The 15442-nt window shown below is 37.8% G+C and overlaps 1 protein-coding gene across 13 annotated transcripts in view; it reads left to right on the forward strand.

Moving 5' to 3' along the window:
* The window catches only part of MFF (mitochondrial fission factor), a 31011-nt gene extending 20892 nt beyond the window's left edge, over positions 1-10119 (forward strand). For 6 of the 13 annotated variants that reach the window (XM_027588408.2, XM_027588398.1, XM_027588395.2 and 3 more), the window contains 4 exons: positions 1918-1950; positions 3507-3566; positions 6380-6464; positions 9252-10119. In XM_027588408.2, the coding sequence (XP_027444209.1) occupies positions 1918-1950; positions 3507-3566; positions 6380-6464; positions 9252-9383 (310 nt within the window). In that variant the 3' untranslated portion in view covers positions 9384-10119. The remainder of the gene's footprint in view (positions 1-1917; positions 1951-3506; positions 3567-6379; positions 6465-9251) is intronic. The other 7 variants (XM_027588406.1, XM_027588403.2, XM_027588396.2 and 4 more) reach the window with 4 other exon arrangements.
* The last annotated feature ends 5323 nt before the right edge of the window (positions 10120-15442 follow it).

The following is a 15442-nucleotide window of genomic DNA, read 5'->3' on the forward strand; positions in this document are numbered from 1 at the left end:
TCTTTCCGCCCCCCACCACCATCTTTATATAAGGTATAGGTAATAATGGCCTCAGTCAAATTCCTTATTTAGGGTCATGGCAGATGCTTCAAACGATATTGAATATAAAGTACCTGGCACTTAAGAACTGATCTTCCCAAAGACCTATTTTCTCCTCCCTCCTTAAAATAGGTTTTTTTCTTCACCAGGTACCCTCTTTCACTTTTTAATTATGGCAGGTTCTTAGACCAGATTATTAGGTCAAATTTTGTCATATCAGATGCTAGTACAGTGAAAATATCTGAATGAGAAAGATATTTATAAATTTGATATAAATTAAATAATTGTGGCTTCACAAAACAGTCCTTCTCCATAATGGAAAAGAATTTTGCTTCAAGTTCAAAAATACAAAATCAGAAATCTTACTAATCTAGAAGTTACTTTGTATTCTTTTATTATGAAAAACTGTTTTGAGCCCTAAATGAAATTTTCTTTATTTTTTAATGTAATGAATTGATAGCTTTAAAATCCATTTTCTGAAAAGGAATGATCTTTTCTTAAATGAGATTTTTAAAATTCATGAAGTAATTGTATTAATAATTCTTTGCTCCTGGATATACACCATTAGTTGTTACCTTGGAGCCTGGAGGGTTAGATTCTTATTAGTCTTACTGGATGCTTTCATTATTGAAAAGGTTCCTTTTTTTTTCCCCCCTCCATGATTGTATTTAAATTTCTTATGATCTAAATGTTGAACAAGATTTAATCAGAATTTTAAGTACCAAATCAGTTTTTATTTCTACAAGAGAACTGTCTGGCATGACTTTGCAGATATAAGAAGTAGGAATGTGAAATTTGGATAATGTTCTCCTTGCATGATTATTAAAATAATACTGCTTATAAAGTTTTAAGTGCTTTTATATTCCTTGCTCTGTATATCATTTTTTTCTTTTCAATTTTATTACTCTTGGTGGTTATGCTAATGCAATATCCTATCTTTGGTCTTCTGCCCTCACATTAGTTACAGTTAAATTAAGCTAGAACTATTTGGCAGAAAGAAAGAAAGAAAAAACTTCCTGCCTGCCTTATTATCATTAAAAAATGCAGATTCACAGTTGCTTGATGGAAGAACAAATTTTAGTTGACATTTTAAGGAACACTGTGGAAAGGTTTATGTACTATATTTTTGTTTTCTCCTATTATGAGAACTTATTTGGTCTAAAACCAAGCTCCACATGGAGACAAAGCTAAATCCTTGGTACACATTAGAAAAGTTTATTTACACAGGTCAGTGCTGTGCATTTGGAAAATTGATGTATCAAAAACTTCAATGCTATTCTGTTATGTTTAGTCCTTGGCTGGTCAGGAAATGCCCATGTCTCCTGACATCTGCTAGAACTCCATATCTCATTCTCCAGTGCAAAATATTAACATTTAAAAAAAGAAACTTAATTCTCATGTAAGAACATTATTTAAATATCAACAGATTAGTCATGCTTAGCATGCTTAAGTTTTATCTTTAGAAGGAGCTTGATTATTTTTATACAGTTTTTCTTGAGCAGATTGTATTGGCTTTGAGTGAATAGAATACAAGTAATTGATATTTTTGCAAGTATGCATATAAATATATTACCGTTTATTCACCATAGCGGTGTCCATTTTTTTAGTGAAGAAGCACATATTTTATTAAGTCAGAGCATTTATTTCCTCAAAAATGTTAATATACAAGTTAATGCTAGAACTTGGAGAACCTTGGATCTCTTTCCCTTTTGCCTCTTTAATTACAAAACATTATTGTCGAATATATGATCAAACTTAAAAAGATTTTTTTTAATGTATTAAATCATACTTATGGTAGAAAGTGGTACTTGAATGAAGTTTCTAACTTTGCCAAATACCTGTCTAATTTGCTTTTATATTATATGTGTCAATTGCCAGTGTGAGAAGACAAAATGAAATACGTTGTGAAAGGTAACTGTGTTATTTTCTGGCTCTGCATTATAAAAGGGAAATCTCTGTGGTGGAATATGTCGAATATGGCAGATCCATTTGAACATACCAGTATGAATTTTTTAAGAAGAGCTTTAGCTAGCACACAGCGGGTGCTTCATTTAGTTGACCATTCTCTCCTATGAGTGTAACAAGACTGTAGTGAAGTAAGTTTTCCTCATGCCACAGAGTGAATATATGAGTAGGATGGGACGATTTAAAAGCCTGTTTCAAGCATATGTGATTTCTCACTGTTCTCTATTTAGCCAGCACAATAGAAGTCTAACATGTCTCCCCCAGAAGTCTCTGAATCTCTTATCCTCTAGGCCCCAGAAATTTCTTTAAGCACCAATAGTGCCTTTAGGAAATGTACAAGCTAAACATTAAAACTTCCTTGTATGAATTAACTTGACAGAAAGTAGTGATTTGTATTGTAACCAAAATTCTACAGCTGTACCAACTTACAGAAAAAACTAATTCGTTTGGTATTAAATGTTTACCAAAATTAAGTGTTGCCTTGATACTTCCAATTCAGGCAAAAACCTCATCAGTACTTAGAGAATGAGACATTTAAAACAGAAGGTAATAATTCTTAAAATCCTTATATGGACCCTATAGCTCAGCCTCCTTTCTCTGGTTTGTAAATGTTACTTTTGGAGGAATTGACCAGCAACCACAGAAAGCTTTTGTTTTCTGATTTTTTTTTAAATGAAATTCATTGAAAAGGTTACTGCTTACCTCGGTAGAGAACTAACTGTCCTCTAGGACCAAAGTATGTACTGAAACTGATGAAAAGCCCCACAAAGTTTTCCAGTGCACCTTAGTCTTCATTCCCAGCAGCCCTGTATGTCACTCCTGGTTGTCTCAGGATGAGACTCACAGATGTGATTGTACTTTGTAATGTGCCATCGCGTAGCCCTTAGAGCCTGTGCTCAGACCGCCTCAGCTCCAGAACCAAGGCTTACGGCTTTGCTGTCCAGAGCCGAAGTTTGAATGAGACACAGCTACGTTAAGATATCAGGCGTGAATCAAATGAGGTGGGAGGGGTGGAATTGTGGGAAATGGGAGTTACTTGACATGTTTAGTTTTCGAGACAGGGCTGCTGTTATCAGACGAGCAACCATGATCATGCAGGTGCTACTAACCAGTTGGTTGTTGACATGCTTCCAAAGGTGGCTGGTGATTTTCTTTTTCCAACTAGAAAAGAGAAATTAAACTTCTTAAATAGGGTTGTCCTCTGTCTTGAATTTCATAAATTAAAATAATAGGCACCAAAGAAAATTTTTTGATGTTTGTGCTATCTTGTCACACGAGATAGATCCCTTTTGTTTTTTAGCCCACAGTGAAACATTAAATTTATGAAAATCAAAATGGAGGCCATGTGATACAAAAATTTTTAAAGTATTTGAAAGATATTATATTGTATTGCGACATACAATATAATCCTATTTGACATTTTTTTGTCTTGTTTTTGCTTTTGTTTTATTCTCTGTTTCCTGATTCTGTCTTGTGCCTTCTCCCGCAAAAACCTGCCTTAGACCTGTGTTGCGTGGTGGGTCTGCTGCCGCCACTTCTAATCCTCATCATGACAACGTCAGGTAAATTTTGAGACTTTGTAATTATCAGGGTAAATAGTTGACCGAGTTTGTATTTTGCAGGACGTAATGCATGTAGTAGCCATGCCTGTATATTATAGCTCGAACTTCTACAGTTTTCCTCTCTGAGTACATCCTGTTTTTCTCTGAGAACAGCGAGCCTAGTCATTCATGACATTTTTCTACTACAGGTTGAAGAAAAATGGTATCATGGGAACATCTGAGATATTTTATTTAAATACAGTTTTAGGAGCTTATAGACGATCATGCTGAAACACAGAAAAAGTCATCTTAAATCTTGTTTTATGTGCATCATTATAATTGGTGCCTGGGGTTCTGTCTACCATTTCCTTTTTAGTTGTTAATTGTTCGTAGTGTCACTTGCAGTGTGTAGAGAAACCTTTCCGTAAGGCGTCATCTTAAATGGGGGGATATCCGCATTCACAGTCTAGAAAGCTCAACGTTTAAAAAAGGAATTTAGTTTGAAGAGTTTTTATCATCTGTTGATTTGAGCTTTTCCCTCTTATTTTTGCCCTTTTAGTGCTTTCATACATGATTCCTAGCCTGAGTAATTACTTCTTCCTGTCGTACACAAAGACAGATAGAATGGCACATAGGAATTCTTAGGGTTCTAAGGTGCCAAAATCCCCATTTCCCATCTTCTGGGGAAAAGAAAATTGGTTGGTATTCACAGATACCAGTTTACTGTCGTTTTTTCCGAGGTAATTTTACTTTAAGCAGAAATGTATGCTCTGTTGCAGTAGATTTAAAACTGTCCGCATTATTTCTATGATGAAAGGAATCTGGCACAATGATTTTTAGGCCAGAGAAGAGGGAAACATCAGTTTCTTAATAATACTGAATTCAGGTTAGAGGAATTGAAACGTGTATCCTTGGTGGTCCCTTACCACTCTGCTGACTGGTTTCTTTCACAGTATTAATTCAATCCATCGTAAATTTACCCTTGCATATTTCCCCAAAGTTAGAACTTAAGTTTGTGATCCTTTTCTCTTTCTGTGAAAGAACTTTCAGTCTGTGATCTGACTTAGCATTTTTTACAGTTTTTAGTTCTGATAAATACAGCTTTTAGTTTAAGACACACCTTAAAGTAATTTTTTTTCTGTTGTACGTTGAGTTATATGGGTAAAGCCTTTTGCCATATCCTTAGATTTCTTTGCAAATGAAGATTTCCTTCACAGATGTTTAACACCTTACTTAATTCGAGATTTAAATTGAGTAATCCCCTATCACTTACACTTCCTTCTCCATGTTTAGCCTACATCCCTTTACCTTTGAAGCCATTGCTTCCCTCCCTCCCCCCCCCCCGCCCAGTTTATATCTCATAGGTAATCTCAGGGAAATAGAAAAGTTTTATTTTGAAGATCAAGTGTAGAGAAAAAGAATCTTCAACCCTTATTTTCTCTTCTAATCCTTTAATAGTTCTGTCTTAATGTTTAAGAGAATAATTAGCTCCGATACTTATAAACCCATAGTGCCAGCATCTGTGCACCTAGCTCACCTTACTGATGCCATTGCTCTCAGTCTTCCAGGATATTTAGTCTTACAGTGAAGGAAGGGGCGGTTAATTGAGAAAGCAAGTTCATTTCACCATAAAAGGAACATTTAGAGATTGTTCTAGATTATCTAGAGTCAGTGCACACCATCCGTCCTTGAAACTGCAACACGTTTAGTTATCATCAGCGTTCAGAATGATGACACTGGCTGGGAGCACACTGAAAAATTATAAAATAAATTCTGTTCCACATACTTTACTAATTTTTCAACAGCGTATGAAACAAGGATTTTCTGAATAGACATGTTTTTAACGTGTCTGGATGAAAACTGTAATTCTCTTCATACCCCTTTGTGTGATAATGTGCTTTCTGTAATGGGGACTTGCTTGAAAGATTAGAATATATGATCTCTGTGCCAACTCTCTGTGGATTACAAAAGAGTTACTTTTTAATTCAGTTTATTTATATTCTCATTCAGGAAAGTTACTATGCCATTGTACTGAAATAACCATACAGGATTAAAATAGGATATAGACATGTGAGGTGAATTGTATGGCATGTAAATTATATGTCAGTTAAGCCTTTAATTAAAATAAGCTTAAGAAGTGGAAATCCAGGCAAAGGGGAAGAATAGCATTTGTATGTATTTGTTTCTCAGAGGTTTATTGTCATGCATTTAAAAATCAGTGCTCTTTTAGAAGTAACTCTATTTGCAAAAGAAGGATTTCTTAATGTGCTTTCCCTGGAGTTGTTCTTAGTGGCTTTCCAATGTTATTTTATACACAGCCTCTAAATGACTTATTGAGCGAATTCTGGATCTGAACGTAGTGACAGGACGTACTCAGGCGATTTTATAATGCTTCTGTGGGAGACATAGTCGAGATAGGTCATTAGAAATAAGTTGGAGAGTAGAAATGGCAAGAGAAAAGGCAGTAAGAAGAGGAGGAGAAATAAAAAATATGTCTTACCTTGTTAACTAGAGTTAGTCTACTTTGTGTTCCCTGCCAGTGAGTCTCAGCAGGGACTCTTGTGGAAGTAGTACGGACATGAGTTTGTGGAAGAATTCTGCACTGTTATATCCTAGAGTGGCAGCTCCTAAATCAGTGCTCAAAATACTTTTACTTTTTCCTCTGCTTTCCTTTGTTAGTACCAATTCAGATGGTAAAATATTTTAGAAATTCATATTGTGAAATACCAGTCTTTTGAACAGTTCTTTGAGCATAACCCAGCCATGACATGACTTGCCAGATACTCTTAGTTCTATTCTAATACTGAATTGTGTTCTTATTTCTCATCTGCTAGGCATGGCATGTCACATATAGATACAACAATTGAAGGAACTTCAGACGACATGACTGCTGTAGATGCAGCTTCGTTAAGACGGCAGGTATTTAACGTACCAGATAAGATGTAATCCTAAATTATAGTCATACAATATCTTAAATGATACTTTTTTAACATTTTATCATTTTCTGTCCAGTGGAACCCATGAATTGAAATATTTTGTCATGCTGTTTAATAAGCCATAATTGATTTTTTCCATTTTTTTAAAAGGATTTATTTATTTATTTGAGAGAGTGAGCACAGGGTGGGGGGCAGCGGGAGAGAGAAACTTTGTAGCAGATTCCTTGCTGAGCTCGGAGCTCAACACAGGGCTCGATCTCATGACCCTGAGATCATGACCTGAGCTGAAATCACAGGGCAGATGCTTAACTGACTGGGCCACCCAGGGGCCCTGACTTCCATTTTGATTAAAGATATGTTAAACCACCATTTACATGTTTTGATCAGCATAGAACAGTATTACCAGGATGGATTGGTATAATTCTCGCCAATAACAAAGAATCTTGACATTTTAGCAAACTGGTATAGTCATAAATTGCTTGTTTGACTTTTTGAAGTGTGGAACAGTCACTCTGGGGACCTGTGTTACTCTGAGAATTCCATTTTGGAAGTCATTGCTTCCACTTCGCACAGTGTCTTTATAAACACGGTTCTTGTGTTCTATGAAAAGTCCTGTCTTGGAACTATAGTTGTATACACACGTTTTTAATATGAGTCCCTCAGCCTCTAGAATCACATAGACACATACATGTGGAGAAGGCATAGTCGGTGCTGTAATTGTGTCTGTGCCAAGTAGATGTAGAGGAGAGGTGAGTGAAATAAAGTATTTCTAAGATGAAGAAACTAAATATTTTAGCATTAAGAATAAATCAGAATATCATTGTAAAGGTTTAATATAATAAAAAGATAATATGAAGCAAATACTACTCTTTTGAGTCTCACTTATTAAAACAAGTGGATGCTATATTATAAGTCCTTACATATTTTCTTATACTTATTTACACCTTGCCTGTCGAAGGAAGGGGGTTTCTTTGGCATTTGTCTTTGAATTCACCATTACACCAACAACCTTGCCTTCCTGAAAGTGTAATAAGAGCCTCAGAGTTTTAACAACATCCATTCGGTCTTTACCTTAGAGCGTGAATGAGGGAGGAGAAAGATACAGTCATTATAAGCAAGTCACACACATTCTGTGAGAATTTAACAGGAGCAGGAAGCCATCTGGGAAACTATGAGTTTCTGAGATTAGTAACAAAACAGAGTCCCAAGAAGAGTCTGCAGAATTCACATTTGTGACCCTGGCGGCTTTGGGGGTTGTGCTTCTGTGGCTGGATTGCCCTGCTGCCAACGTGAACACCCAGCAAGGGGCATGCCATCGGGTCCGTCTGGGGCTGAGGGACTCGTGGGCCACCCAGCTCCCAAGACACACAGTGCAGTCCACGGTCAGGGTGGAACATTCAAAAGCTGCCTTGGTGTTGCTACTTCTCAGAGGAGCCCAGATAAAAATATTTTAATGACTCAAGATCAATGCCGATTTTTTCATTGACAATAAAATGGATTGGTTAGTGTAGGAACCTCATATCCCATGGGACCAAATAAGCACTTCTCGTTGTGAATGGTTGGGAAAAGGTAATCTTTATGTGCTCCTTTATATATATATATATATATAACTGAATTGGCCATAGGTGAAAAATGGTTGCTCAGCACTGACCAAAACTGAAGTACTTTTTCAGGTTGTTAAAATGGTTATCTCTGCACCTCTGTGTCTGGTTCTGCCCATAGACTCCCAATCCTGGCCCCACCCACCCCGCACCCCCAATTTGGAGTTCTTTCAGTCCTTGAAATGCTAAGGGTTCTGCATTATGAAAATTCTCCTCCTTCAACCGCTCCGATATAACATTAGTAATACCTTTTGCTTTTATAATGTGTTTTTACATAGGTGTTGCAGGTCAGACCCCCCAGAAAGCAGATTCTGGGGTGACGGTTTGTACGTAGAGAGCTTCCCAGGGAGTGCTCCTGAGGTGACCACCTCAGGAAAGGAAGGAAGGGAAGGAAGCAGGATGGGGCAAGAGGGGAGTGTTGGGCTGCAGTGTAGTCAGTCTCCTGCGGAGCTCTGAAGCCGGGTGACCATTCAGAGTTGGAGTGAGGGGCCTGGGCCTTTCACCCCGTCACTAACTGGTCACTGATGCTGCTGCCGCCCCAGTAAAGGAGCATAAGCCAAGGCAGCCGTTCAGCCCAGGGCTGTGCACAGTAGGGACCAACAGCCGAGGGCAGAGCTCTGTCACCCAGTGACACTCCTAGCAGCTGAGAATTACGAGCCTTTCAGTCCTGAAGGGCCTGGGTGGCAGAGCACAGGGCCCGCTGTAATAGGTTATTTTAGGAGATTCTCCCAGTCACTCAGAGTGGACGGAGAAGGCACGTAAAGCAGGTTAAAGATGAACAACTGAAGCTGAGTGACAGAAGTTTCTAGAAAGGAGCCAGAGCCCCTCATCCTTTCTGCTGTGCTAGGCCTGCCTAAATGCGTACTTGGTCTTTTCAATCAGAATAGCACGCATTGTGCAACAGTTTCCTTGCCCCACATTGAATCAAGGAAGGAAGGAAACTATACTTTTCCTGACTCAGAAATTTGGAGAAGGGAAAAGGAGAAGATTATTTCAGTGAATTTAAGCTGTCATGGGTAACATTTTTTCTACATAGAGTTTATTTTGCTCCCCGTCAAACTTTCCATGTTTATAAGAATTCTTTTGAAAAATCATACTGCTTTATAAGAACCGAATTGCTCCGTGCATTAAAGTTTCTCTTTTGTTTGTTGTTGTTGTTTTTCACTTAGATAATCAAACTAAATAGACGTCTACAACTTCTAGAAGAGGAGAACAAAGAGCGTGCTAAAAGAGAAATGGTCATGTATTCAATTACTGTAGCGTTCTGGCTGCTTAATAGCTGGCTCTGGTTTCGCCGCTAGAGGTAACCTCAGCTCTCAAAAATATTGTCTCAACAGCTGCAAATATAAAGAATTTGCAAACTTCTTTGTTTCTGTCTTTGCATTGTATGCCGTTTTATAGTCCATGCCCTGAACATGTATTTCTTCCAGAAAGGAGGGGGGAAGGACTGAGATTTGCAGAAGTCAAGGTATATTTCTCTCACTCAGCTGTAGTCACTTTTAAGCAGATCTGCAGTAACAAACACCTTAAAATTCTCCCTTTGCATGTTTTGTAAATAGGCTCTAGTTTGTTTTTTGAAAGGAATTTTTGCCTCATCAGCTCACACAATTAATTCTCTGAATGGGAGAGAGAGTGCATAGGAAATGGATTTAGAAAAGTATCTGTAGAAGAAAAATAGTACTTTATTTTGTCCTGTTTCTCAAACACCGTTAGATTGAACAGTTTTGTTAATAGACACTTTTGCATCGACGTCTCAACATTAACACTTCTGAAGTCATGGTCTGGTGTCAGATTTGATAAAGTCAAGGCACTTCATGTTTTCCAGTCACCTTCATTACAGTAATTCCTAACATTTCCAGCAGTTTATCTAATATGTGTGTAAAATGTGTGTTCTTATTTTTATTTTAGTTTTGCAGATGGTTTTCTATAAAGTATGTTTTTACTAAGTCCCTGTGTGAATGATTTAAAAAACTACAGAATAAGGTACAAATGTAGTATATTTAATAAACTGTCAACTAAAGCAATGTTTGTCGAAAAATTTTATTTCATCATACTGTGGTATGAGCTGTATTTCATATCATATTACCATTAATGAACCCGAGTCTTCCTGTCTCAGGAGGAGGTAATGCAATTAATGACTTGGCTGGTAGCAAGAACCTACCGTGTTTCCTTTCTGATTTCCATCCTGTCAGCATCAGGCACTGGTGGCATTACAGGTAGTTTTCTAAGTCGTGGTATCTGTCAAGTGCCTCAGAGGAAAACAGCTTGATTGGTGTATGCTTTTTGCATTGTAGTATTTAGCTAAGATACTAAATCTCGTGAGCTTTAAGTGTACCAGTGTAACCAAATCCTGGGAGCCTTTAGCTCTCAGAATTATCCGCCCCCCGATTTTGTATTCAGAAACAGATAGCATTTTAGTTAAATGTAGTATTCACCACACATCTTCAGTATCTCTCTACCCAGGCGCTCAGTGTTAAGGAAAGGCAGTTGAGGCACATTCCTTAGATAGAGGTAGATTTAATGTTTCTGTTCTTGCTTCTCCCCTATCCTTCCAAAATAAAATACTTGGAGGAAGGATTCTTCTCTTTGCTTCCTAGAGTTTATCATGAGTTTGATGACTTTTTTTTTTTTTACCCATGAAAATCTTCTGCCTTTTATAACAGCCTAATGATGTGATTATATTAATTCTAGCTCACAGGGTAATTTCTGAGTGATCCTCCCAATTGAAACCACAAAAATTATAAAAATGATAGGTAAAATTAGCACTTATTTTGCTGGGCAGGCATGAAAAGGATTCTGCTAGGGCCAAAAATGAAATAAAAGCAGGCATTCCAGGAGATAAGCCAATACAAAAGCTGTTTTCTCCTGTTAATTTTTACCAAACCCTGGAGATCTAGAACTTTCTCCCTTAGTGGCTGTACAGAAGGCAGGAGAATACAGTCCCATGTCTTAGGCAAGGCACTAGCTGTGACAGGAGATTTCTGCATGAAGCTGGACCCCAAAAGACTGTGCCCTCAGTGAAAGGGTAAATAGGAAATCAACTTACCACCCAAAAGGGGACAATAAAGAAACGTGTCTTCGCCTTGTCACAGATCTAAAAAATAGAAGAGCTTGAATCTCTCACTCCAAAGCCAAGCCCTGTTCCACCAGCCTCCCTCGCCTGGAAGTTGTTCATCATTGTAAGAAAATGGTTTTGGAGTTCAGAGGAACAAGTTCATTCCTGGTCAGGATGGTCAAGAAACACTTGCAGATATTTGAGCTGAACATTGAAATACATACTTACACACACACACACACACGATTTCAAAAAGCAGAGAATGAAGAAAAGATTCTGGGACGGGGAAGGTGGGAAAAGAGTTTACAGGGAGGGCCAGTAATACAGTGCTCAACCTAGCAGGCTAGTGTCATACAACTAAGCACAGAACTCTACCTAAGGGAGTTTCTTTTTTTCCTACTTCTGGGAATACTTACTGAAACAGTAGCAGGTTATTTACAATTTGAGGGATAATTTTAGGAAAATATATTTGCAAGAGAAATTTCCTTTCTTGTATGAGTGTCTGTTTTCTAGCTTCTTAATTATGTTTGACATTGAAATCAAACTCTTTTTCTGGGCCCCAAGTTCAGAAAGGTTTAATTTCCCATAACTGCTGTTTATTTACAATGTGTTGTTGTGTCACTAAGTAGAAATTCATGTGTGCACCACACCTCTGTAGTGAGCCGTCACAGCAGGGAGGCCACAAGCCCTGACCCTAAGGAGCTGACAGATTCATGGAGGAGGGCGGGGGGAGGCTTATTAAAGAATTAGAGGATTATAAAAATGAGGAACTTGAGATACAGGCTGAAGGTTAGGGAGAGGGGAGTGTTTCGGATGGTGGACACGGCAAAAAAAATGAAAGTGTAAAGATTCCAAAATGAGATTGAACATGGGGGCAGAAGTGAAAAAAAGATCAGTGAGCTTTGTAAATGACTAGATGTGGACTGTGTGTGTGTGTGTGTGTGTGTGTGTGTGTGTACATGCATTTGTAAGTTTAGGCACCAGAGCAGAGATGGCATCACCCCAAAAGATCTTTAACCACCAGTGGCCCGTAGGCTTTAGCATTTAATCCATGGCGGTGGTATCCACAAGACTAAAAGAGCAAAGAAATAACTTACCAGCCATTTCAGCTGATTGTGCTACTGCCAACCATCCTCTCTTGTGCCCTTTGACACGAGAGGCTTAAGTTCCTGTCTCTTCATGACCTTGTGGAGAAGTAGAATCATCTCACCCATTTCCAAGGTGATGAGAAGATTGGTTGCACCGTCACTGACCCTTGTATTGTTCAGTCAAGTCCATGAGCAGTCATGTTCATTTCACTTGTGTTTTAATTTTATGGCTATTAGCAGTTTGGCATTGATTCAGTAAGCACTGACTCACTAAAAGCTAAGTAAAAAAGATAAGATTCATTAATTCAACAAAATATAATTACTCTGTATCAGGCACTATATTTGGCACCGAGTATACCAGGAGTAAATAAAAGAAACATCTCTGGACTCATGGAGCTTATGGTCTTATGGGGGGAGAGTAAAATTTAAGAAACCAGCACAAATAAAAGTGCTGTTGCCATTGTGATGAGTACTATCAATGGCAGAATGCTAAAGGAGAAAATTAAGGGAAATCTTTATTAGGTGGTTAGGGAAGGCCCCTCAGAAAAACATGATGGTTTTGCTGAAGTCTGAAGGATGAAGAGGACTTAGCCAGAGAGATGAGATGAATGGGGGCTGGGGACTGGGCAGAGGAGGGACCTTGCTAAGGACCAGAAGCAACAAAGGGGTTCCTCAAAAAGTTAAAGATAGACACTACAACCCAGCAATTGCACTCCTAGGTATTTATCCAAAGGATACAAAATAGTGATTCGAAGGGGTAGCTGCACCCCAATGTTTATAGCAGTAATGTCCACAATAGCCAAAACATAGAAAGAGTGCAATATGTCTGTTGACTGATGAATGGATAAAGAAGATGTGGGATGGGTGGATGGATGGATACATACAATGGAATAGTACTCTGTACTCTGACAACTCTAGAACACTCATGAAAGAAATTGAAGAAGACACAAAGAAATGGAAAAACACTTCATGCTCTTGGATTGGAAGACAAATATTGTTTAAATGTCTATACTACCCAAAGCAATCTACACGTTTAATGCAATCCCTATCAAAATAACACAGGCATTTTTCACAGAGATAGAACAAACAATTCTAAAATTTGTATGGAACCAGAAAAGACCTCGAATAGCCAAAGTAATGTTGAAAAAGAAAACCAAAGCTGGGGCATCACAATTCCAGACTTTAAGCTCTATTACAAAGCTGTCATCATCAAGACAGTATGGCACTGGCACAAAAACAGACATATAAATCAATGCAACAGAATAAAGAAACCAGAAATAGACCCACAACTCTATGGTCAACTAATCTTTGACAAAGCAGGAAAGAATGTCCAATGGAAAAAAGTCTCTTCAACAAATGGTGTTGGGATAATTGGACAGCCACATGCAGAAGAATGAAACTGGACTATTTCCTTACGCCACACACAAAAATAGACTCAAAATGGATGAAAGACCTAAATGTGAGACAGGAATCCATCAAAATCCTAGAGGATGACACAGGCAGCAAACTCTTCGACCTCGGTCATGGCAACTCCTTACTCAACGCATCTCCGGAGGCAAGGGAAACAAAAGCGAAAATGAACTATTGGAAGTCATCAGGATAAAAAGCTTCTGCACAGCAAAGGAAACAATCAACAAAACTAAATGGCAACCAACAAAAATGAGAGAAGGTATTTGCAAATGATGTTGGATAAAGGTCTAGTATCTACAATCTATAAAGAACTTACCAGACCTAACACCCCAAAAATAAAAAATCCGGTTAAAAACTAGAAGACAGGAACAGACATTTCTCCAAAGAAGACCTACAACTATGGCTAACAGACACAGGAAAAAATGCTTGACATCACTTAGCATCAGGGAAATACAAATCAAAACCTCAATGAGATACCACCTCACACCAGTCAGAATGGCTAAAATTAGCAACTTAGGAAACAGCAGATGTTGGCGGGGATATGGAGAAAGGGGAACCCTCCTACACTGTTGGTGGGAATGCAAGCTGGTGCAGCCACTCTGGAAAACAGTTTGGAGGTTCCTCAAAAAGTTAAAAATAGAACTACCCTATGACCCAGCAATTGCACTATTAGGTATTCACCCAAAGGATATAAAAATACTAATTCAGAGGGGCACATGCACTCCAATGTTTATAGCAGTATTATCTATGATAGCCAAAATATGGAAAGAGCTCAAATGTCCATCGACAAATGAATGGATAAAGAAGATGTGGTGTATATATATATATATATATATATATATATATATATATATATATATATATAAAATATATATATAATGGAGCATTACTCAGACATCAAAAAGGATGAAATCTTGCCATTTGCAACGACATGGATGGAACTAGAAGGTATTATGCTAAGCTAAATAAATCAGAGAAAGACAAATACCATACGATTTCACTCGTGGAATTTAAGAAACAAAACAGATGAACATAGAAGAAGGGAGGAAAAATAAAATAAAAATAGAGTGGGAGGCAAACCATAAGGGATTTTTAACTATAGGGAACAAACTGAGGGTTGCTGGAGGGGAGGGGGGGCGGGGAGATGGGGTAACTGGGTGATGAACATTAAGGAGGGCATGTGATGTAATGAGCAGTGGGTGTTATATGCAATTGATGAATCACTAAATTCTACCTCTGAAACTAATAATACACCTATACGTTAACTTGAATTTAAATAAAATTTTTTAAAAGAGCTGATGAATAGGATGAGAAGGACATGGTTCCTGTTCTCTCACATTTTCTGGTAGTAGTAGACACAAACATTTATGTTACATTGTGACAGGTATGATAACAGTGGTCTGGGTAAGTGCTAACTTAGTTTGTTGGAATCCTGCACCCTGGGAAAGCTTTCTCAAGAGACACTAAAGCTAGACCTCAAGGATAAATAGGCCTATAAAGGAGTATAGAGAGGTCTTTATACAGCAAATGGATTCAGAAAAAAATGCCCATGTGTCCTTGATGTTACTAATTTTGAGGGGGCAGCTATATAGGTATTGAAAATTATTTCTAGAACTTTAAACCCAGTAAACATAAATAATTGAAATAAAATGCAGGAATGATCACATTCAGAAAATTGGATTTTCAGTTTTGTCTGTTTTATAACATTTTAATATGGTAAATGCATGGTTTTGTTATCCTGTCTTAAAGATTTGCACGTATAGAAAGCTTTTGAAAGGCTGGCTTTTTTTTTTTTTTTTTTTGAGGC

This window comes from Zalophus californianus, chromosome 3 (genome assembly GCF_009762305.2).
Source record: "Zalophus californianus isolate mZalCal1 chromosome 3, mZalCal1.pri.v2, whole genome shotgun sequence".
NCBI lineage: Eukaryota > Metazoa > Chordata > Mammalia > Carnivora > Otariidae > Zalophus > Zalophus californianus.